The 24,496-nt window shown below is 53.4% G+C and overlaps 1 protein-coding gene and 1 long non-coding RNA gene across 3 annotated transcripts; one reads left to right on the forward strand and one right to left on the reverse strand.

Moving 5' to 3' along the window:
* Positions 1–218: 218 nt before the first annotated feature.
* Positions 219–15,328, reverse strand: NQO2 (N-ribosyldihydronicotinamide:quinone reductase 2). The gene is made up of 7 exons (XM_043908656.1): positions 15,172–15,328; positions 13,921–14,046; positions 12,268–12,432; positions 6,066–6,196; positions 5,352–5,465; positions 4,459–4,560; positions 219–482 (listed from the first exon to the last, which is right to left on the reverse strand). The coding sequence occupies exons 2-7, from the start codon at positions 13,925–13,927 to the stop codon at positions 306–308; spliced, it is 696 nt and encodes a 231-aa protein (XP_043764591.1). The 5' UTR covers positions 13,928–14,046; positions 15,172–15,328; the 3' UTR covers positions 219–305.
* Positions 15,329–15,507: 179 nt separating this feature from the next.
* LOC122697667 lies at positions 15,508–22,626 on the forward strand. 2 transcript variants are annotated; one of them, XR_006342147.1, is made up of 3 exons: positions 15,508–15,759; positions 16,941–19,252; positions 22,321–22,626. It is a non-coding gene; the product is annotated as an uncharacterized LOC122697667 (long non-coding RNA). The 2 variants fall into 2 exon arrangements; XR_006342146.1 differs by lacking the exon at positions 22,321–22,626 and adding an exon at positions 20,593–22,199.
* The last annotated feature ends 1,870 nt before the right edge of the window (positions 22,627–24,496 follow it).

Raw genomic sequence — 24,496 nt, forward strand, 5'->3', positions numbered from 1 at the left:
GGAATCCAAGTCGAGTTGCAGAATAAGACAAATATCTAACAAATCCGATTTTGTGCCAAAACTACACCACTACCTGCGAAGGCTGAATAAAGGAGAAGGAAAGGTGTTAGAAACGAAAGGCAAGCCTGGGAGAAGGACCCCTCAGGAGAGAATCTGGGACAGCCAGTGGGGGACAGGAGCCGGCCGGCAGGACCCCACAGACACAGTCACACCCTGGCTGTCGTGACACCCTTTATTACACGCGCCGGCGTGGCATTACACGTGCACACCCCCCGCGTGGCCCCCGCAGTGCGGCATGGCCCCCATCACTGCCCAAAGTACCACGGGGGCGAGCAGTGGATGGGCTCCTCCTCCCAGAGGGTCTTCAGCCTCTGCGCCCAGGAGGCCACCATCCTCTTTCTTTCTTCTTCGGATGCCATTTCAGGACCAAAACTGATCTGAGGGGCGAGGACTTTAAATCCGCAGAAGTGCAGCGTGCCGTGCTACAGCCGCAGAGAGAGGAGAGCGGTCAGAGGCCACCCACTGCTCAGTCGCCCGAGGGGAAACGCGTGCAGCTGACCTCCAGGGAGTTCAGAGGACCTCTCCCACTACTGGGGAGCCGAGAATGAGGGCGCTGCCCCGGAACCTCAGGACCTGGCCACTCCTGGGGGGCAGGGAATGCTGGGCGGCTCTAACTGACACGGCTCTCTAATCTCTGCTGCTGAGTCACACACTAAGTTTTATGGTTTTGATTGGTTAGGTAAATTATGGCAACTCATGAAAGTGAAAATCACTCAGTCGTGCCAGACTCTGCGACCCCATGGACTATACAGGCCAGAAGACTGGAGTGGGTAGCCTATTCCTTTTCCAGGGGATCTTCCCAACCCATGGATTAAATCCAGGTTTTCCACATTGCAGGCGGATTCTTCACCAGCTGAGCCAAAAGGGAAGTCCAAGAATATTGGAGTGGGTAGACGTTCCCTTTTCCCGGGGATCTTTCCGACCCAGGAATCGAACCTGGGTCTCCTGCATTGCAGGTGGATTCTTTCCCAACTGAGCCACCGCAGAGCCCTGGATGAGGTTATTTCAGCTAAATGTGCGACCATGGAAGGCTGCTCAAGATACGCATTGGGTGTAAACAATAAGAAATGTGAAGCAGTTGGATGCATGAGACAAGCGATCGGGGCTGGTGCACTGGGATGACCCAGAGGGATGGGGTGGGGAGGGAGGCGGGAGGGGAGTTCAGCATGGGGAACACATGTAAATCCATGGCTGATTCATGTCAATGTATGGCAGAAACCACTACAGTATCGTAAAGTAATTAGCTTCCAACTAATAAAAATAAATGAAAAAAAAATGTGAAGCAGTATTTGTGGTGCACCGTTCATGTAAAAAAAGAAATATGATAAGCTGAGTCCTAAAGCGTACACGTCTAAGAACACGGGGCCCTCCCTGGTCCCGCCGGTCCAGTGGCCGGCCCTCCGTGCTCCCCGTGCAGGGCCCCTGGGCGCGAGCCCTGCGGTGAGCGTGCCACCGCTGAGGAGTCTGCATGCCCTGGCGGAGTCCTGGCTCAGCCAAATAAATACGTGGGTACATGTTTTTTAAAAAGAATATACGTGGGCTGTAAGGAAATACATTAAATCATTCAAAGTGACTTTTTAAGGGGGATTAAGAGAACACAGAGTCGGACACAACTGAAGTGACTTAGCAGCAGCAGCAGCAAGAGAACAGAGGTTCTATTTTTTTAGTCTCTTTGTTCCCATACGTACTTTTGCAAAACTGAAACAAAGGTGAAGAGCTTTTAAAAGCAGGGAGCTCATGACACGCACGGAGCCACCTCAGGGCTCCTGTTCACCCAGAGCGGACACCGGCCAAAGGGCTCGGCGTGGCCTCTGGCCAAACAGCATCAAAGGTTCTCATAATCACAGCTTTTTCTCCATCAGCTAGCCTTTCCAGGGCTACCAAGTAAAACATCTAAAAGGCTAAGAGGTTATGATATCCTGTTATCAGGGGAATCAGCATGGCCTGGCCTTCAGGCCCTCCTCCCACTTGGGAGGAGCTAGGAGAGCTGTGGGGGGGGAGGAGCTAGGAGAGCTGTGGGGGGGGAGGAGCTAGGAGAGCTGTGTGTGTGTGTGGGGAGGAGCTAGGAGAGCTGTGTTGGGGGGAGGAGCTAGGAGAGCTGTGTGTGTGTGTGGGGAGGAGCTAGGAGAGCTGTGTGTGTGTGGGGGGAGGAGCTAGGAGAGCTGTGTTGGGGGGAGGAGCTAGGAGAGCTGTGTGTGTGTGTGGGGAGGAGCTAGGAGAGCTGTGTGTGGGGAGGAGCTAGGAGAGCTGTGTGTGTGTGTGGGGAGGAGCTAGGAGAGCTGTGTGTGTGTGTGGGGAGGAGCTAGGAGAGCTGTGTTGGGGGGAGGAGCTAGGAGAGCTGTGTGTGTGTGTGGGGAGGAGCTAGGAGAGCTGTGGGGGGGGAGGAGCTAGGAGAGCTGTGTGTGTGTGTGGGGAGGAGCTAGGAGAGCTGTGTGTGTGTGTGGGGAGGAGCTAGGAGAGCTGTGGGGGGGGAGGAGCTAGGAGAGCTGTGTGTGGGGGGGGGGGGGAGGAGCTAGGAGAGCTGTGTGTGTGTGTGGGGAGGAGCTAGGAGAGCTGTGTGTGGGGGGGGGGGGAGGAGCTAGGAGAGCTGTGTGTGTGTGTGGGGAGGGGCTAGGAGAGCTGTGGGGGGGGGAGGAGCTAGGAGAGCTGTGTGTGTGGGGAGGAGCTAGGAGAGCTGTGGGGGGGGGGGGAGGAGCTAGGAGAGCTGTGTGTGGGGGGGGAGGAGCTAGGAGAGCTGTGTGTGTGTGGGGAGGAGCTAGGAGAGCTGTGTTGGGGGGAGGAGCTAGGAGAGCTGTGTGTGTGGGGAGGAGCTAGGAGAGCTCTGTGGGGGGGGGAGGAGCTAGGAGAGCTGTGTGTGGGGGGAGCTAGGAGAGCTGTGTGTGTGTGTGGGGAGGGGCTAGGAGAGCTGTGTGTGTGTGTGGGGAGGAGCTAGGAGAGCTGTGGGGGGGGGAGGAGCTAGGAGAGCTGTGTGTGGGGAGGAGCTAGGAGAGCTCTGGGGGGGGGGGGGGGGGGGGGGCTAGGAGAGCTGTGTGTGTGTGTGGGGAGGGGCTAGGAGAGCTGTGTGTGTGGGGAGGAGCTAGGAGAGCTGTGTGTGGGGAGGAGCTAGGAGAGCTCTGTGGGGGGGGGGCGGGGAGGGGCTAGGAGAGCTGTGTGTGTGGGGGGAGGGGCTAGGAGAGCTGTGTGTGTGGGGAGGAGCTAGGAGAGCTGTGGGGGGGGGGGGAGCTAGGAGAGCTGTGTGTGGGGAGGAGCTAGGAGAGCTCTGTGGGGGGGGGGGGGGGAGGGGCTAGGAGAGCTGTGTGTGGGGGGAGCTAGGAGAGCTGTGTGTGTGTGTGGGGAGGGGCTAGGAGAGCTGTGTGTGTGTGTGGGGAGGAGCTAGGAGAGCTGTGGGGGGGGAGGAGCTAGGAGAGCTGTGTGTGGGGAGGGGCTAGGAGAGCTCTGTGGGGGGGGGGGGGGGGGGGGCTAGGAGAGCTGTGTGTGTGTGTGGGGAGGGGCTAGGAGAGCTGTGTGTGTGGGGAGGAGCTAGGAGAGCTGTGTGTGGGGAGGAGCTAGGAGAGCTCTGTGGGGGGGGGGCGGGGAGGGGCTAGGAGAGCTGTGTGTGTGGGGGGAGGGGCTAGGAGAGCTGTGTGTGTGGGGAGGAGCTAGGAGAGCTGTGGGGGGGGAGGAGCTAGGAGAGCTGTGTGTGGGGAGGAGCTAGGAGAGCTCTGTGGGGGGGGGGGCGGGGAGGGGCTAGGAGAGCTGTGTGTGGGGGGAGCTAGGAGAGCTGTGTGTGTGTGTGGGGAGGAGCTAGGAGAGCTGTGGGGGGGGAGGAGCTAGGAGAGCTGTGTGTGTGTGTGGGGAGGAGCTAGGAGAGCTGTGGGGGGGGAGGAGCTAGGAGAGCTGTGGGGGGGGAGGAGCTAGGAGAGCTCTGTGGGGGGGGGGCGGGGGGGGGCTAGGAGAGCTGTGTGTGTGTGTGGGGAGGGGCTAGGAGAGCTGTGTGTGTGTGGGGAGGAGCTAGGAGAGCTGTGTGTGTGTGTGGGGAGGAGCTAGGAGAGCTGTGTGTGGGAGGGGGGAGCTAGGAGAGCTCTGTGGGGGGGGGGGGCGGGGAGGAGCTAGGAGAGCTGTGTGTGTGTGTGGGGAGGGGCTAGGAGAGCTGTGTGTGTGTGTGGGGAGGAGCTAGGAGAGCTGTGGGGGGGGAGGAGCTAGGAGAGCTCTGTGGGGGGGGGGCGGGGAGGGGCTAGGAGAGCTGTGTGTGTGTGTGGGGAGGGGCTAGGAGAGCTGTGTGTGTGTGGGGAGGAGCTAGGAGAGCTGTGTGTGTGTGTGGGGAGGAGCTAGGAGAGCTGTGTGTGGGAGGGGGGAGCTAGGAGAGCTCTGTGGGGGGGGGGGCGGGGAGGAGCTAGGAGAGCTGTGTGGGGGGCGTACCTGGAGGGGCCACAGGAAGTACCGGAAGTCTCCGTTGACGCCGGTCTTGGAGTACATGCTGGCCGTGCCGGCCGTGGTCAAGGACAGGATGGCCAGTTTACCCTGCGGAGGACAGCACGAGTCGGGCGTGGACCCCAGGAAGGGTTGTCTATAGTGATTGGAGAAAAACCGAGGCCAGCTCCCCCACCCCTCCCCTAACGGACAGACACACACTCCCATCTCTGTCCGGCCCAGCGACAGGCGACAGCGACATCCAACGGGGCAGGGGAGGGACAGCTAGAGCGAGTGGGCCGGATGGACAGTGCTGACAGGCCCGATGCTGGGGGAGTGGGCTTCAGGGGCACAGGTGCAGGGGAGCGGCTGGGAGGGCACACGACGCCTGCGGCCAGCAGGGCCGGGCAGCAAAGGGCGGCGTCTCTGCACGACCTGAAACCCGTCTCACGTCCCAGCGCTTGGTTTGTGCACACTTGTCTTCTGAGGCTTTTGGACCTTGAACATCGTCTGCTTGCATGGGAAATCCACAGCTACCACATCCTGTAAAGCAGCTGGGTCCACCAGCCGCTGACGTTATCCTGCTTTCAAGGTGGGTCTGGGCGCTCAGAGGCGAACAGGCGCGCAGCCAGGCTCCAGTCCGCACTGGGGAGCAGGCGCCCTGGGCGGCCGCCCCCAGGGCCCCCGGCCGAGCGCGCCGCCGGACGTGGACGCCCTGCAGCCTTCGCTGGAGCAAAGGGCCGTGACCCCAGGAACCATGCTTTCTCGCCAGTGTAAGCCTTGCACACGGATGGTCCTCCGTGGGAGTTTGGTTAACAATGGCAAACCAGAGGGGACTTGCTGAGAGGCCCCTTCCTTCCCTGATGGACAGGGCCCCTCATCCTGGGGGGTGGGGGTCGTACCTTGAGGAGGCCGTCGTCGTAGGAGCCCGGGAAGTCGAAGGCAAAGCCCTGGCAGAGCACCCGGTCCATCCAGCCCTTCAGCACAGCTGGCACGCTGAACCAGTACAGCGGGAACTGTGGGGGACCAGGAGGGGCGCTGGGGTGTTCGTCCGCTAGGGATTCGGGGGTGCCGCCTCCTCCCCGGCCTGGGCGGGCGGGTGCCCCCGGGGCCGCACGTGTGGGCAGCTTCTCCCCCTGCTCCGAGGCGTGTGGAGTGGCAGTAGCGGCGGGCTGGGCAGGCAGGGCTGATGGCACCCTGGTGGCTGTCGCAGGTGGATCTGGGTCCCTGTGACGTGACTGTGGGCCCCTGACCGAGCCTGCTCTGGGGCAGCAGAACCGTGACCCCAACATGGGGCCGCGGGGAGGGTGTGGGAAGGAGCCTGCCCCTCTCCCCGCCTGGGGTGAGATGTGGCATCCCGGAGTCGGGCCCGGGGGTTCTGAGGAGCTGAGCCTGACTCCACATAGCAGCAGGGAGGTCTCCCTGGAGACTGTGGTCCCCACAGAAGCCCCAACATCATGTCCAACAACAGCGTCGGGGAAGAGAGACAAACACAGGCAACAATCCATTCCCAGAGGGGAAGGGAGCCCACGCTGAGGGCCGTACACGGTGGCCAGCAGCATCTCGGGAGAGGGTCTGCACACAGAGCCAGTACCGCAATGAGAGTGAAAACCAACCTGGAATATCACCAGGTCGGCCTCCTGAAGCTTCTTCTGCTCCTCGATGATGTCGCTGCTCAGAGACCGCTTCTTGTAGGCCTCGTGGGTTTCCACACCGTAGTTGAAGAAGCCGGGGTTGGAGAGGCTGCCTGGGGGAGCAGGACAAAGGCTCCCGCTCAGACGGACGTCCACGGCCCACCAATCCCGCAGTCACTGCGGCCTGGACGCCCCCCAGCAGCCCAAGTCACCGAGACCTGACCGGGGGCCGGGCCCTGTGGTCAGACTGTGGACACAGAGGAGCAGCGAGGGTCCTCACCGTCAAGGGGCCAGAGTCCAGGAGGGACAGATGACCACATGATTAACAGGGCACGGGCTCAGGGCAGCCCTGTGGCACACGGACCTCGTGGCCTGGACGCAGGGGCCGCGCCCGCGTGTGCAGCAGGTGAGCAGGGCGCCCGGGATCCGACGATGGAGCAGGAGCTCCGCTGGGGTCCAGAGGACTGGAAGGGAGGGGCGCTCTGGTGGACGATGCGGAGGGGACCGCCGGGCTGGCCCGGGGAGGGCCTCGGGGAACTGCCGAGGGCCAGGGGCAGGAGGCCGGGGGCCGTGGGTGACCTGCAGGGCTGCAGCTCGGCCGCGGGGGCTCAGCTCTGCGTGCACGTGGGTTGCAGTGGGGGCACATGGTCTCGATTTGGCTCTGAAAAAGCTGTGGCCTCAGCGATTCTGGAGCAGGCCTGGTGGAGGGGGGCACTCAGGCAGCAGCAGGGCTGAGCCCTGAGGCAGGGCGCCCGCAGGTAAATGGAAAGACGAGGCCTGTGGTGGGTTCCCGTCCAGCAGCATGACTTGCCCTAAGCACTGCCCAGTGTTAACAGTGGTCACCGGCAGTTGAGGGTCTCCTCGTACCTCGCTGCGCTCGGACCTCATCATAACAGGCTGTTTCTACCTTTCATAACAACACGAGGGGCTGGGTAATTCCCAAGCGACCAGAGAGGAGTGGGGGGCTCAGGGTGGCCCCCAGCACACAGGCCTGCAGGGCGGCCCGAGGAGAGCCGGCCCCGCCCTTGGGTGCCACGGCCGAGAGCATCCCGCAGCCCAACCTCCCTGGGCCTCACCTTCACTCAGAAGCTCGGCTGGGACCCTTCTGTGTGTGAGGTTGTGTGCCGACCAGAGACCCCGCGGAGGAGAGCCTGTGTCTCAGGCAGGCTGCCACCCCCCGGGTGTGGAGCCCACCGTGGACTCTGCGTGCTTCTGAGAGTGGTAAACAGACAGTATGTGTGGATGGGCCGCGTGTAGTCTAGATAACATTTAAAAGTACATAGCAAATGTATGCAAATATCGGGGAAATGGGAATATTTTTATAAGTGTGGGTGTGGACGCAGTTTTTTAATAAGACAGGAAATCCAGAGTCATGCAGACAGACTGACTCACAGATTGAAACAAAAGATGGAGGTGAAGCTACATCACCATGGGAACTGGTGAGTTATAACATGTACCATGAAGTGACACCATCAATAACAAGGCTCCTGAGAGCTCCAGTGAACGGAGCACATCCCCATCTGTACCTGTATCTACAGGGCTCCTAAGCCCTACAGGAATGTGCTCTTTGCTAACATCTGGAGTAAGGTCTATGATGAGCCACACCAAAGAGTTCTGCCTGCTTGTCCCTGGGGCCGCAGGACAAGGAGGGTGTGTGAAGGGGCTGTTAGTGCTCACCCTCTGCCCACTGTTCACCACACTTAAAATGCTGTTTACACAGAGCCTGTGTCTTACCTGATTCCCTGAAAAACCAGTGGCTCCATCACACAATACTCTCTACCTCCCCAATTCCTGCTCTGTTGCTTTTTCAGTGAAAAGAGCTGTTTGGTTTATTAAAAGAGAAGAAAGACAAGGAGAGGCAAAGATACAACCATTACCACCAGTACTAAATACTAAATCTGGGGTCTTGTTAATACAATTGCAAACAGGAGGAACCTAAAGGTATTTAATTTACTGGGAATTACTGGAAAGGCATAGGTGAAATTATCACTTGCAGATGGTCTGACTGTATATCAGGAAAGACCCAGAGAATCAGCTTAAAACTACAAACAGTAAGAAAGTCAGTAGCAGCCGCATGCACGTGTGAACACAGACATGCACAGATTAGTCCTCTTCACGTAGAGGAACAAAACCTAATAAATAACGTTTATGCAAGATCTGCATGAAGAAAACTCGTAACTACACCTGGAAGGTTGTAAAAGAACGTGAACACGTGGGGAACCACGCCTGTTGCTGGAACAGAAAGAAGCGGCACTGAAAGTTCCGCTGTAAACTTAATCCGTTACCTTTAGAATCTTGCCAACTAAAGGCTGGAACTTGCCATCTGCCTCTATGGGGATTAAGTCACAAGCTGCTGTAGCCATTGATCTTCAACACCCCCTGAAAGGAGTTCAGGGTGGAGATCAGGAATGAGGTGCTCTGTGCTCCGGGAAAAACTACAAGAACATGCCTTCAGGTAGGTATTTTCACAAGAAGATTTTATGAGCCCAATTCTTGTAAGTCCTCATATCTTTAAAGCACTAAAATCATTAATGGTGACATCTGTGCCTTATGACTAGCAGCAACCTGCCAAAATGTGTGCCTGAGTACGTGAACCCTCTCCACCTAAGCCCCAGATATGCTGACCTTCCCTCCACCTCTCTGGAGCAGTTTCAGAGCCAGCTGAGAGGCTGTCTCCTGGGCTATAGTCCTCACTTTATCCCAAACAAAACTTAACTCACAACGGTCTTTCCTGGTGGCTCAGACAATAAAGAATCTGCCCACAATGTGGGAGACCTGGATTTGATCTTTGGGTTGGGAGGACCCCCTGGAGGAGGGCATGGCAACCCACTCCAGTATTCTTGCCTGGCGAATCCCATGGACAGAGGAGCCTGGCGGGCTGCAGTCCACGGGGTCGCAGAGTCGGGCACGACTCAGCGACCAAGCGCAGCAGAACTGGTGTGTTGTGCTTTGTATTGTTTCAGTCAACAATCTGGAAGGCTAATTCAAAAAATCTTCATGGAAAAGTCAAAGTAGCTGTAAAAAATAGTAACACAAATGAAGATGACCTAACTCTATGAGATGTTAAATGATTTGCCAAAATAGTGAAAGCCATGTGGTACTGAGTCATAGACAGGAAAACAAAACCAGAGTACAAAGCGCAGAAGAGAATAAAGCATGTGGGAATTCAGGTCACAATAAAGGTGGCTTCTTAAGTCAAGGCAAATAGCTAGATAATGTAATAAATGGGGATGAGAGCTGGGCATGTACTTGGGGAAAACTGGACCCACACCTCACATTGAAATAAATTCTGAGTAGAGAAAGTATTTAAAAAGTGGAAGCTGCCAAATACTATAACACCTTTAAAAAAGTAAGCTTAGAGTTTATATGACCCAAAATGCACACGTCCAAAGAACACTGAGCAAAAGTAAATGAAGAGAAGCCACCACAGCAAAGCCAAAACTAAAAATGAGTCAGGTAAAAACATATTTACAAGTCATATTTCAAGCCCTACACCAGAGGCCATTTCCCACCTGTCTGGCTGGCAATCATCAAGTGCTCGGTAAAACAAGGGCACGCGCACTCGTGAGCACCGTGGGCTGGAGACTGCCCTGGTGCAGCGCTCACGGAAAGCAGTTTGACGTTGTCTGTGAAGATTCAGAACACACGTTCCCTCTGCCCAGCAACTCCACTCTGGATAACTCGCACATGTGGGGAAGCGCGGCCACTGTTCTTGCTGCGGTCCTGTGATCGCAGCAGAGGTGGGCAACAACCACAACTGCGTGAGTGGGCACTACTCAACCTCGGCACCTCCAGACAGCGGGGTGCGGCGGGGGGGGCGGGTTCTGAGACGGCGGGGGGTTCTGAGACAGCGGGGGGGGCTTCTGAGACAGCGGGGGGGTGTTCTGAGACAGCAGGGGGGTTCTGAGACAGCGGGGGGTTCTGAGACAGCTGGGGGGGGGTTCTGAGACAGTGGGGGGGGTTCTGAGACAGCGGGGAGGGTTCTGAGACAGCAGGGGGGGTTCTGAGACAGCGGGGGGGGGTTCTGAGACAGCGGGGGGGGGTTTCTGAGACAGCTGGGGGTTCTGAGACAGCGGGGGGGGGGCGGGGGGCGGGTTCTGAGACGGCGGGGGGTTCTGAGACAGCGGGGGGGGGCTTCTGAGACAGCAGGGGGGTTCTGAGACAGCGGGGGGATTCTGAGACAGCAGGGGGATTCTGAGACGGCAGGGGGTTCTGAGACGGCAGGGGGGGCTTCTGAGACAGCGGGGAGGGTTCTGAGACAGCGGGGGGTTCTGAGACAGCTGGGGGTTCTGAGACAGTGGGGGGGTTCTGAGACAGTGGGGGGTGGTTCTGAGACAGCGGGGGGGTTCTGAGACAGCGGGGGGTTCTGAGACAGCTGGGGGTTCTGAGACAGCGGGGGGTTCTGAGACAGTTGGGGGTTCTGAGACAGTGGGGGGGTTCTGAGACAGTGGGGGGTGGTTCTGAGACAGCGGGGGGGTTCTGAGACAGCGGGGGGGTTCTGAGACAGCTGGGGGTTCTGAGACAGCTGGGGGTTCTGAGACAGCTGGGGCTTCTGAGACAGCTGGGGGTTCTGAGACAGCGGGGGGGTTTCTGAGACAGTAGGGGGAGGTTCTGAGACAGCAGGGGGGGTTTTGAGACAGCGGGGTCTTCTGAGGCAGCAGGGGGTTCTGAGGCAGCGGTGGGGGCTTCTGAGACAGAAAAAGAGAAAGCAACACGTAAAGCAACACATGGGAACGCGTGTTCCCATGTTTAAAAGGCAGAGACAAGAGTCATTAGACTGTTGACTGCTTTAGGTACACCCAGAGACAGCACAAAGTCACCCCAGAAAGATGCAGAGGCAGCGGGAGACCCTGGTTCCTTTGGGAGCAGAGAAACCAGGTGGCTGGGGGTGCAGGAAAAGCCATGCACCGCAGACCTTTTTGACATGAGTACTGTACATCACGCGTAGTGATGAGTTTTGTTTACAAACACTTTTTTAATTAAAAAAAATTCCAAGAAGGCAAAAAAACTCCTAACAATCTGATTTTAAACCGGGCAGAGGATTCCAACGGGTGTCTTTCTGAGAAAACACAGATGGCCAACAGGCACGTGAACAGATGCGCAACATCACTGACCATCAGGGACCAGAGCAGGGCCACGGCGAGACACGACCTCGCGCCGCTCAGGACGGCCGCCAGTGAGACAAGGCAGCCGGTGCTGGGGAGGACGTGGGCGAGAGTGGACCCGCGTGCGGCTGGTGCAAAGTGCAGCCCCCGTGGGAAACAGTGTGGAGGGTCCCCCCAGGCTGGAAATGGAGCTACCATCCAGCAGTCCCACTTTTGGGTATTTACCCGAAGTAAGGGGACACAGTCGTTCAAAAAGGAACCTGCACCCCTGTGTTCACTGCAGCATTACTCACAATAGCCAAGAGATGAAAACAACCTAAATGCCCGTCGGTGGATAAGGAATGTGATACGCACAGCGTGCCCGTCAGTGGATAAGGAATGTGATACGCACAGCGGGCCCGTCAGTGGATAAGGAATGTGATACGCACAGCGGGCCCGTCAGTGGATAAGGAATGTGATACGCACAGCGGGCCCGTCAGTGGATAAGGAATGTGACACACGCACAGTGGGATTATCGTTCAGTCATAAAGAAGAAGGAAACCCTGCCATGTGGCCACAACATGGACAGACGTGGAGGGCGTTGCTAAATGAAATACGCAGAAAAAGAAAAATACTGTATGATCTCACACATGGGAGATTGGTGCAATCTTAATAAGCAAATGGCCACTTCCGCCACCAAACTAAATGAAAAGTAAGTGAGCTCGGGAATACAGAAAGCAGACAGGTGGCTGCTGAGGTGGGGGCTGGGCAACATGGACGAAGAGGGTCAGAAGAGCAAAGTGTGGGCCCCAGGCTGTCACGCACAGTGCGCTGACTGCAGTTAAGACCACGACATGTCCCAACGACAGGATCGGGAAAGTCCTCATCAAGAGGGAAAAGGAGCGGAACTGTGTGCGGTGACGGTGACGAGCGTCAACTGGACTTACTGTGATCATTGTGCAATGGATACAAACCTCATATCCTTACATTACACATCTGAAACAATACAAAGTGATGTCAACTGTACCTCAGAGAAAAGACACACAAGAAGAAGAAAGTTAAAAAAAAACACAAAAACCCACAGAGCATCTATGACTCACCAGTGATGTCCTTCCCCGTGGCCCTGGGCTCAAAGTTCAGGGCATAGAGGTCAGAAACGGTGACGCTGCAGCCTTGCTGGCTCAGTTCAGCCACCGCCACATCCTTCAGGGCCCCGTTGAAAGACCTGGGCTCTTGGTGTGCGTAGACGATGAGCACTTTCTTACCTAAATCCAGACAAGAAACCATTTCTCTTGAAGAATAACTCCCCTCTGTCAAAGCTGAACAAGGACCAAGCTGACAACAGGAGGCACACAAGGGCTGAGGCTAAGTGAGAAAGACCAACGCTTTTTACGGGAGACAGCTGCAAAACAATGTGCATTCTAAGAACCTAGCTCTATCAGTTCACCACTACTTGGGTTTACAGACACAGGAGTCGAGTTACGATCCCCAAGAATAACACAACTGTATTCTTTTAAAGCCCAATCTGTTCTGGTTATCCACTATGAGACGTTTTAGGCGTGTTGCCTAAGATCAGAATTAGAAACTGCTGTGACTAATCTTTCGTGCTAACCCCTTGTTGGCAGGTCAGTCGCTGACACACAGCTCTGCTTCCTTCCTCTCCACTGAAAACTGACACATAAGATACATTAAAAAAAAAAATCAGATATGAGTCCCCGGGGGAGGCAGGGTCTGCATGAAGCCCGGCTTCGGTGGAGAGCCTGACAAGAGGCCCCACCCAGTGCCATTCATACCAACAGTCTCTGAAGCCACACTGTCCTCCAGGACATTCTCTGAGGTCATGTACCAGTTCCTTCCAGAAGGCAGCTGTGGGGATGTGTTTAAATTTTCCGTGGGAACCTCTTAAGACCAAAATATTTAAACTCTTGATCTATATTATTCTGTTTAGGCCCTTGAGAAAATATAAATGTTAGTTTGAAGCAAACAGCTTTGGGGCACTCAGCAGGGTGTAAAGGTTGAACTGCAGGAGTGAAATTAATGATTAACAGTTTTAACTTCTCAGGCTCATTTGTTATAAAGGAACTCGGGGGGCTTAACAGGAAACAGGATACAAATGAAATAGCCACACCGATGGTTCTAAACCAGGGAGACTGTTACCTCCCAGGGAGTGTTTCACAACATCTGGAGACATTTCTCGGTTGTGGCGTCTGGAGGGAGCAATGCTGGGATGTGGGAGACAGAGAGCCAGGCTGCTGCAGGACACAGCGCAGGAGAGGCCCCCCGACAGAGCGCTCTCTGGCCCCAAATGTCGGCAGTGCCGCAGCTGAGAAACCCTAATGGTCAACATATGCATAAAATAACATGAATTTTTATCTTATGAAATGCAAGGATTTTCATGCTATAGTGTTGAACAAAAAGATGTCACAGTGGGATGCATGTGTCATGCGGTATTTCTACCCATGGTTAGTCTCGGGGCTCACTCAGTATCTATTGATCGAGCAGCTATTATGTCCCAGGGGGTCATCCCAGAGGCTGGAGGCAAAGCAAAGACAAGATAAGCATTCTATTTTGGTGGGGCTGAAATGAACAATCAAACAAGTAAGAAAATACAAAACAAGATAATTCCAGGTTGCAGTCCACATTATAAACAAGTTTTATACACGAGTGTTGTCTGGAGTTTTTATAACAAAGTATTCAGTTTCTAATAAATTTTTCATTTAACAAAGTTTTACTCCCCCATAGCTAATAGTCACCTGCCATGTCCCAGGAAGATGGGTATTTTTCTCTCTGAATCCTGCTGGGAGGAGGGTGTGCTGTTAGTCCTGGGTGCAGGGGGCCCTGAGCTCTCAGGCACGGTCACTCTCAGTGATGCCAACGACCTAGAAGAGGAAACAAATGCTGAGGGAGGTAGGGAGACTCGGTGGGCAGCTCCACGTGCGGCAGTGGGCAGGTTGAGGCAGGGGGAACGGCAAGCATGAGGCAGCGTTGGGACTGGCCTGGGGTGCTCAGAGAGCCTACACAGTGGACATGCGGATACAACAGTGCAGGGTGGTGGGGAATTTGGTCCAAGGGGTGGGTGGGTCAGTAGTGCAGGGGTGAAAACTTTATCCTGAGCCTAGCAGAAGCCCCCGGAACGAGTCTGGAGAGTGATGGGCTGCAGACTCAGGGAGCATCTGGTCCTGAGATCTCCGGGGTCAGGCCCAAAGACACTCTGGTTTGGGAAGAAAAGCTTTCATTTCAGTGACAACAGCAAGGGGGGCATCCCCTTACCGCTCTGCCTGGTCCAGGGCACCTAGTTACATCACCTGCCAGGCCGCTGCGGACCTTGGAGTTTTGACTCCTCGTGGGGTCCAATTCTCCTAGTTGTACGGAATGAGAAACTGAGGCCCAAGAAGCAGGCCACTTGTCCAGCACTTCCCTACTGACCTTGCTCCACAGCAGGGAGAGCCGTCTCCTTCCGTGGAGAGGGCACCCTTACCAGGCCGACAGGAACAGAAGCGTGCGGTGTTAAACTACATATATCATACCACACCAAACCGGCTGACACCTTTTATGCACTCTATCTCGTTCCATCCTCCTCGACTGCTCCTTTCCTTGTCTTCCCTCCATCCCCCCTAGAACATAAACAGCAGCGCAGGAAGCACACACCGAATACCCGTCCCTCTTCTTGGATTTTCTGGCTGAGATTCTCAGGGACTAAGGTTGGAGAAGCTGAGTTTCGGGTCCTGGCACCCGGGGCAAAGGCCGAGCCGGAACCCCGCGGGCCCAGGCCGGGTCTCCGCGCCGCCCGCTCGCTGACCCCAGGCGGCCCGCTTCCCGTCCGCGCGTGGGGTTAGCGCTGGCCGAGTCCAGGGCGGAGGGCAGCGGCTGGGGGCAGCGACGGGCCTGCGCACACCTGCGCCCCAGGCCTTGCACGTGCAGCGGGGAAGCTCGGGCACGCGGGGGTGGGAGCCCGCGGAGACCCTGGCCCTGAGAAGCGGCCCTCAGCAAGCGCGGACACTCACCTCGGCCAAAACGCCCGAGACGAGCGGCAGGACGAGACTGAACGTCCGGCGTCCACGCCACGTTCCGCCGCGCGGACTACGCACTCACAGGCGTCGCGAGCGGACAATGCGGACGCGCTCCGCGGGGCTGGACGCTGGGACTCGGACGGTGGGGCCCCGCCCACGGCCCGCCCACGAGCGCCGAGGCCACGCCCACCCCGCCTCTCTTCAGAGGGCAGCCCCGCCCCCGATCTTTCTGGACCTCTCCTCGCGCTCGGCGTCCCGCCCCGGCATAAGCCCCGCCCACACGCCCTTCGCCCCGCCCCTGCCCTGTCCCGGTCCCTCGGAGCCGGGCCAGGTGGCTCCGCGCCGCGGCGGCTGAAGGGATGGCAGTTCTGGGAAGGGGGGCCGCCGTGTCCGCCCTTCCCGCCGCCTCCGCCCCTAGGCCCACCAAGGGTCAGAACACTCAGCCGTAAAAAGGATGAACGATCGGGGTGGGCGAATCTGCAGAGAATCACGCTGCATGAAAATCGCCAATCGTCCAGGGTTCCCCCGAACGATCACGTTTATGTAACATTCTTGAGATGAGATTCTAGAAGCGGGGAACAGGTTAGTGGTTGCCGGGTTTCTGGTGCCCGGGTGTGATTCTAAGAGGGACCTTGTGCTGATGGGAATGTGCGGTGTGTGGCGTTGTTCTGTGGTCTGGCCCGACGTTCTTATTGGGTAGGCTGGGGCTGAAGGGCACACAGGCAGCTTCAAGGTCAGGGAGACCCCCCGGAGGGCAGAGAGGCACTGAACTGGAGCCTGCAGACGTGTGGGGGAGGGCTGCTGGTGGGCACTTTAGGCCAGTTGTCTCTTTCCCCTCTTCCCAGCACTTTCTGGCCTGCACCACCTCATTTGTAGACCCCCTGCCATTGGGACTCACTCGAGGACCCTCCCAAACTCTGCCTTGATTTCTGGTGTCCCGGGATGGCCCTTGGGGCTCTCCTGGTGGCTCAGATGGTAAAGAATCTGCTTGAAATGCAGGAGACCCAGGTTTGATCCCTGGGTCGGGAAGATACTCTGGAGATGTTCATGGCAACCCACTCCAGTATGCTTACCTGGAGAATGCCATGGACAGAAGGTCAATGGGGTTGCAAAGAGTTGGACACCACTGAGTGACTAACTCTTTCACCTTCAGGATGGGCCTAGAGGGCGAAGGCTGGTTCCCCTTCAAGCATAACTTTCCTGATGCAAACAGCTGCAGCTGCGGTTCCGACATCAGCGTCTGGGCGGTCTGTCCGAGGCTGCTGTCTTTCTTGGGTTCATGGTGAGGACACGGCCTCTCTATGCGTGACATGCCCTTGTGCCAGCAGTGGACAGGCCACCTTGTCTTGTGAGCCTGGGACGTGCTGGGGGCCTTTTTCATTTTAGAATGACCTTTAGCTGAGGGAAAAGTTGTACAGGCATTTCCAAATGCACCAGAACGTCCTCAAAGGTGAGATCTGGTTTAGTTTTCTTCCCTCTTTCTTGTCAGACTGAGATGATGTCCACAAATCATCTTTGAGTCACGTGAAGTGATTGCAACTAAGAAAGGCGGATGCAGGGACTCTGGGGTAACCTTCCAAGGAGGGTGACTGACGCTGTTGTCCCTTGGGAGGGGGGTTGTTCACGTCTTTGGTGCCCTGAGGTTGTGGTTGTTTATGCTGTCCTGTTCCACTCTTGCAACCTCATGAACTGTGTAGCCTGCCAGCCTCCTCTGGGATTTCCCAGGCAAGAATACTGGATTGGTTTGCCATTTCCTCCTCCAGGGGATCTTCCCAACCCAGGGATGGAACCTGCATCTCCCACTTGACAGGCAGATTCTTTACCACTGAGCCACCAGGATGCTGTGAGGACCAATGAGGAAGACAGCCAGACCGCCTGGTGGTGGGAAGACCCGGTGACTGTGGAGCCGCAGGCAACCAGCCCTGGAGACGTCTAGTCCCTGGCGTGGGGCTGGAAGTGCTGGGCCGGAAGGGAGACCAAGGTGCGACCCCGTCTCTGAAAACTCAGGTGCGGGGAGCTTCTGGGTCCAGCCCCGCTTTGATCCTAGTCCGCGACGCGGCAGCACCATCTGGCGGCCGCGCGCGGGAATCGCAGGTGAGGAGGGGACGTCGCCCTTCTGGCAAAGTCAGCTAGCCAGCCCTCGCCTGGGTCTTCAAGATGGTGAAAGCGCCAGCGGTGGATTGGACAGGGGCCCGTCTGGCGAAGAGAAATATGATTCCCTGCTAATCTCGCATTTACTGCAAACAAGAGATACCTACTGTGAGCCTAAGGAGGAGACGGTGCTATTAAAACGAGATATGTAGATATAGCATCAACAGCAAGCATGACCTCTAAGGGTCATGAGTGGAGTGTTCATTTCACCCCTTGCAGTGGAGAAATAGGCTTAGGCTTTCCAGGCGGGGGAGGCAGTTAAGCCAGCTGCATGCTTCTTTCCCCCAGCTGCCCCTTGTTTTGTGTTTCAGATGAAAATTAATATTGAGGGTTACCTTAAAACTATCGAAGTAGCTTGAACGTTTTCCCAGAGAAGTAGTTCCTTTTGGTTTTATTTAATGGCTTTTCTTTCCTCTACAAACAGCATCCACCTTCTTTTGGGAAACAAACTTCCAGAGAACTGAGGTTGTGTTTATAAATATATTTATCCACCTCTTGGTCTGGCCGCATTGGGTCTTTGCTGGGCATGTGGGATCTAAGTCTCCCACCAGGGACCAAACCCTGGCCCCCTGCATTGGGAATGTGGAATCCTATCCCCTGATCACCAGGGAAGTCCACCTATTTAATCTTTTCTTTTTTTAATGGTGGTAAAATCTGTGTAACAAAAGATCTGTCATTTCAACCATTGTAAATGGCATTAATTATATTCAGTGGCATTAATTACATTCATAGTGCTATGCAATGTCACTATTTTAATTTCTGAAAATTTTTCATCACCCCAAACAGAAACTCACTAATCCTTAAGCAGTAACTCCAAACTCCCCACTCCACCCAGGTTCTGTACTGATAATTCTTCTTTCTATGAATTTGCCTATTCTAGATATTTCATACAAGTGGAATCATACAACAGGGGGCCTTTTGTGTCTGGGTTTCCTCGCTTAGCATGTTTTCAAGGTTCATCCGTATCATAACATGTATCAGAACTTCATTCCTTTTTACTGCTGAATAATATTCCATTTTATGCTTATACCACACTTTATCCTTTCATATGTTGTTTTAATCTTTCACAGGTGGATGGACACTTGGGTCATTTGGCTGTTGTGAATAATGTTGAAGTAATTGTTGGTGCACAAGTGTCTGAGTCCCTTTTAAAAAATCTTTTGGGTGTATACCAAGGAGTGAAATCGCTGCGTCATATAGTAACTGTTTTGCTTTTTAAGGAACTGCCAAACTGGTTTTCACAGTGGTTGCATTGTTTTGGAGAAGGAAACGGCAATCCACTCCAGCATTCTTGCCTGGAGAATTCTGTGGACTGGCTACAGTCCATGAAGCCGAAGAGTGAGACATGAGCCTGAGAGACTAACACGCCACGTCCACTGTTTTACATCCCAATTGATTGCTCTGCATTCTCGTCAGCATTTGTTATGTTGCTTTTTTTTTTTTAGTTATTGTTTTAGCTGTCCTAATGTTTTTCCTGATGTCTCATTTTGGTTTTGTTCTGCATTACTGCATTTCCCTGGTGACTAATGATGTTCAGAATCTTTCCTTGGGCTCACTGGCCATTTGTTTACCTTTGATGAAATAGCTATACAAATCCCTTGTCCATTATTTAATTGGGTTGTTTGTCTATTTGTTGTTGAATACTAGGAATTCTTGATATATTCTGGATGTTATCAGATATATAATTTGCAAGTATTTTCTCCCATTCTGTAGGTTGCCTTTCACTTTTGCGGGGGGGTGGGGAGAGTCCTATTCCTCTAAAAGCAATTAACCAGAGTTTTTCTTAGTTCCCTCCTGTAGTTACTTCTAGCTTGCTGCTGAGTTCCCAAGGAAAAAGACTTGGAAGATGGTTTGGAGGCATTGTCTTTGCTCAGGGAACAGGCTGGCTGGCTGAGTCTTTTCAGGTCTCTTTGGACATTTCAGGGTGAGCAGATGTCTTGTGTTTTCAGGTGTCCCTTGTCTCCCTTTGAAGATCATCCAAACCCTGAAATCTCAAGAAGCAATCTAGTGGCTTTTCTCAAATGTAGCCAGAAGACATTGGCCCTGGTCAGTTTTGTTAGGAAATTAGCTATTATGATGATTTCCTTATAAAACCCCTGGTTTCTGAGAACTTTCACTTCCTGTGGTATTTTGGGAAGACCTGCTGCTTGTCGAGTCATGGATCTTGATTCCTTAAAAGCTATGGCTGGAATTCTAATGGCAACATGTCATGAACTGGCTTTTTCATTAATAAATTGTAAGTGGATAATGTCCCAACAAAATGGTGATCTAGAGACCAGATTCAAGTAAAAAACTCTGTGACTAAATAGGTTTTTGATGTTAAGTGGCCAGTCATGCCATGAATAACTGACTCATTAAAAAACGAGAATGCAGGCATTTCATATTTTAACTTATTTTAAATCATCGACTCAATGGACATGAGTTTGAGCAAACTCCAGGAGATAGTAAAGGATAGGGAAGCCTGGCGTGCTGCAGTCCATGGGATCGCAAAGAGTGGGGCATGACTGAGCAACTGAACAATTCAGCAGTTAGTTGACAACCAAATACTGACAAATTCAACATGCTTTTTGAAATTACTTTTGCATGTACTTGGACCCAAGCAAATCTTAAACTCCCTGTTTCTACCCCAAACCAATCAGAGTGTTTTTACATCTGTGGGAATAGAGATATTAGGTTCTCATGGTACACAGTGATCTATGGTGGGAGAAAATTTGATTAAAAATTAGAAGTAAAGGGTACTTTCAAGACTGTACCCCTGGAATTGCAAATATATTTAAGCAGAATTCGGTTCCATGACTTGTCTTCCTACTTCATGACTCCGTGATGAATGTTGGATGAGAGGATGTGAGTTGAGTAAGTCTCTGCTATTCAAGGACAAGCTAGAAGGGCACTTGATATTTCTGGGTAATGACCAGAAACAAGAACAGTGTGGGGTCGTGCCGTTAGCACCAACACGGTGCTTACCTACTGCTCGCGGTGCGCTGCGGTCTTTATGTGGATTAGCTGACTTAGTCCCAGCAGCAGCACCATAATGCAGTGTTCTATTGTTAGTTCCATTTCACAGATGAGGAAACTGAGGCCCAAAGAGTCTAGTAAAGATGCAGAGCAGCCTGGCTCCAGAGCCCACCTTACACTCTGATAATGAATTAAAGATAAGTGTCCCCAGTGATAGGGCTGAAAGGGGGTGCAGGGACGTGGCAGGTTGTTCATTCCTCATAAGGTTAAAAAAAAGAACATAAGCCAAAACCTCGTTCCCTGTAACAGTAGAGTCTGTGTCTAAAGGAGCTGAGCACCGAAGGTGTGCTGAGACGTGCCGTTCTCCACCTGCTCAGCGCCGCAGACAGCAGCGAACAGCGGCGAGAACCGCGGGAAGACTTCCGCCACCTCCTGGGGCTGGAGCAGCCTGTGACCACGTGAACGTGACTCAGAGTAGCGCGTGTGCAGCACCCCCGTGCCTGCGTGCCTCGGGTCGGCCCGTAATTCAAGCTTGGTTCCCGGTGTCTCCTGCTCTCTTGATAATGTCCTTAGACGCATACAGTGTTTCAGTTTTGGTGAAATCCAATTTATCTATTTTTTTGTTTTTGTCTTGAACTTTTGGTATCATATCTAAGAGCCCATTGCCAAGTCCAAAGGTCCTGGACGTTTACTCCTACTTTCTTCTAAAAGTTTTATAGTTTAGTTCTTATAGTTAGGTTTTTGATCAATTTTGAGTTATTTTTGTAAGGGGAGAACTTCATCCTTGAGTGTGGAAATCCAGTTGTCCAGAATCACCTGCAGAGGAGAACATTCATCCCCCACTGAATGAAATCAGTTGACCATAGATGTTTTAGATGAGGTTTCATTTGTTTTCACAAAATGATCATGTGTTTTTTTTTCTTCTTCATACTATTCATTTGATGTGTGACTGTGATACTTGCTTACATTGAGTCATCATTGTATTCTTGAACTAAGTCCCTCTTGGTCATGATGTATAATCCTTTTAATATCTTGTTGGATGCAATTTGCTAGTATCTTGCTGAGGCTTTTGCATCAATATTCATAAGGAATATTGTCCTATAATTTTATTTTCCCATGATGTCTATGTCTTGCTTTGGTATTGGCCTATGAGTTCACAAGTCCTCCCTCCTCTAATTTCTTGTAAAAATTTGAGAAGGGTTAGTGTGAGAATTCACCAATGGGCTACCTGGTCCTGGAATTTGTTGGGAGGTTTTCCTTTTTAAAAAAACTTAACATTAAAGTGAGATATTTGGTTTGTGGGGAGTCAGTGGGGGAACTTGAGGAGTTAAGAATTATGTATAATTTAATTCAGGCCCATACTACCTCAGAATGATGTAACAGTTTCTTAATTTATTTCCTGCGATAGACTTTCCCATATTCTGATCATTCCAAATATTATGGCAATTATGTTTTCTAAATCATTGCTTTTCCTTGTCACACAATACTCAAAAAGTGTGAATGTCTTCCTGTCACTTGTAGAATTATTAATAATTTTAAAAACTTCATGAATTTTAAACTGATAACTTATTAATTTAAATTAATAATTTTAAAAGTGTAAATAATTGTTGAACTATTAATCATTTCAAAAAATTTTAGCATTATATTCAATCTTCCTTTTGACTCTTTCTCACCTAAGCTCTAAATTAGCTGCTTCTCCTGCCCTTATGGGAACTGTGTTCCAGGGAGACTGGTTCATTCATTCTCACTTCCGTAACTACTTCTTTCTGGTTAAACCTGAAATAAGGAAGTGTTTAAGAGCAAAGCCCTACCAATTATAAGCCATGATCTTGAGCAGTCTCAAGACTGCTCAAAATAAAATATGTGTGCATTTTTAATTCATGTTGGGCTTTTTAAATAAAGAGGCTTTAAGTGGAGACTCTTATGCTGATGTTACATGTTCTGCCTCAGTGCAAATGTACTTTGCCTGTGTTTTTCCTTAGTGACCTTAGGAACAGAAGATAAGGAGCAGGCTCTGCTAATGCCTTTTGTTCCCAGGGAGAAGTGAAACACGTTGTGTAGTGTCTCCGACATTCATCTGATGGTGTGTCAGCAGTCTGAAAGTCCCGCTGGAGCCTCCTTCCTCTCCCTCCTTCCAGCGACCCCCGAGACTTGACCAGGTCACCCTCATCAGCTTCTCCTTCCAGGCCCCGTGCCCGAGGCACGGCCCTGCGCGCCACCTGCTGCCTTTCCTCTGAAGCATCACTGCGCGGATGCCCCGGACGCCCCGTACTCAGGGAGGAAACCTCCGCCCCCACCCCCTGCGCTGCTGCAGAGTCATCTTCCTGACGCCCCACTCTGCTGTGTGACCCCAGCACTCGGAATTCTCCGGGGACTCCTGCAGCCCGTCAGATAAGATGCACATGTGTAGGCCTGACAGACGAGGCCCTTCGTGGACGTCCGGCCCGGACGGCCTCGTGTCTGTGGCCCGGCAGGAGTAACTTGTGTGTCTCCCCGGTCACGTGCGCTGGTCTGGAAGTCCCTCCTCCCGTGGTCTTCTGGGCTCCTCCCCCTCTTCACATCTCTGCTGAAGGCCGTGGGTTTGGGACCCCCTCGCTGAGTCTCCAGCTAGGCTTCTTGCTGTGTCTACTCACACTGCCCCCCCCCCCCCCGCCAGCGTCATCACAGCACTGTGGTTTAGTTGCTAAGTCACATCACACCGCGTCAAATGCCATTTATTTGCATGTCTGTGAGAGGAAAAACCTCAGTTCAGTCTTTCCCCAAATGGAGAAGAGCCCAGTTCCTCCCTCCCGGGTCTCTCTTCCTTATTCCTCACACAAAGCGCCTCCCTGCTGACTCTTCTGGTGACGAAACGTGTGGGAGGCTTTCCCATTCCAGTCAGTTCTCACGACACCAGCTGGGCATCCTCGTTTAAGTCGATTGCGATGCTTCGTACCTGGAGACAGGGTCAGATCCCAGAGGCTAAGGGCTCAGTCCCGCAAGGCCGCTCCCTTGTCCCACAAGTGCCAGCCTGTCGCAGATGACCCAGAACTTCTGTCTAATATGACGACACATCAGAGGTTCCCACGACCCCCTCCTCAGGTTTGATTAACTTACTAGAATGGCTCCTAGAGCTCAGTGAAAGGCTGACTCATCTTTACCTATTGACTAAAGGACGTGATAAAGGACACTCACAAAGACCCACCCAGGGGGTCCTGAGAGCCTCTGTCCCCGTGGACTCAGGGTGTGACCCCTCCTCCTGAGGATGTGTCCGCCCACCTGGAAGCTCTCCAGGCCCCACACTATTTGGATTTTACGTACAGAGGCTTGATCAATTATTAACTCCATTTTCAGACCTTCTCCCTTCTCAAGAGAATGGAGGGGTGAGGCTGAAGTTTCCAAGCTTCTTATCACGGCTTGGTCTTTCTGGGGAGCAGCCCTCAAATGGGAGCTCCACCCAGAGTCATCTCATGAGACCCGAAGACACTCTCATCACCCAGGAAATTACACGGGTTTCAGGAGCTCCATGTCAGCATATGGGGTCAGAGACCAAATTCTAGAACAAAAGACACTCCCAGTTTCTTATCACTTAGAAGATTACCAGGGTTTCAGGGACTTTGTGCCAGGGGCTGGTGGCAGACACGAATCACATTTTTTTCTACCATCTCACAATATCTATCTGGTATCCCGAGGCCAGGACTGTGTCTCCTACCATGACGTCCCCAGACCCCAGTGCAGCTCCTGGCCTGCAGCAGGTGCTTGATAGCGGGCTGTGGAAGAGGGCCTTCCTTGGGGGTCCAGTGGTGAAGAATCTGCCTTCCAATGCAGAGAACGCAGGTTGAATCCCTGGCTGAGGAACTAAGATCCCACACACCTCAGGGGCAACCCTGCACACAGCAACGAAGACTCCATGCGGCTGAGTAAATAAATAAATGAAATGAAAAAGAATACAAGAGAAGTTCTGTAAGTTACACATTAAAAAAAAAAAAAGTTTGTGGAATGAATGAAATAATCATCTCACCGGCTGGTGGTGTCACCGTGGCCGTTTCATGAATTCTGGGTGTTCAGGTAAAAAGTCGTTAACGCTGATGCGCAATCATCACGTCATCTGAGAATGCTCTGCAGAGGAGCCCCAGGCTTGGCCGGCCGCGTGGCCCAGATGGCTCACGGGAGGAGCGGTCCCAGGTCCTCGGGCAGGCCTCACGTTGCCTTTGGCGTCAGGCGGGCTCTGGAA

Source organism: Cervus elaphus, chromosome 7 (genome assembly GCF_910594005.1).
Source record: "Cervus elaphus chromosome 7, mCerEla1.1, whole genome shotgun sequence".
In the NCBI taxonomy this organism is placed as follows: Eukaryota; Metazoa; Chordata; class Mammalia; order Artiodactyla; family Cervidae; genus Cervus; species Cervus elaphus.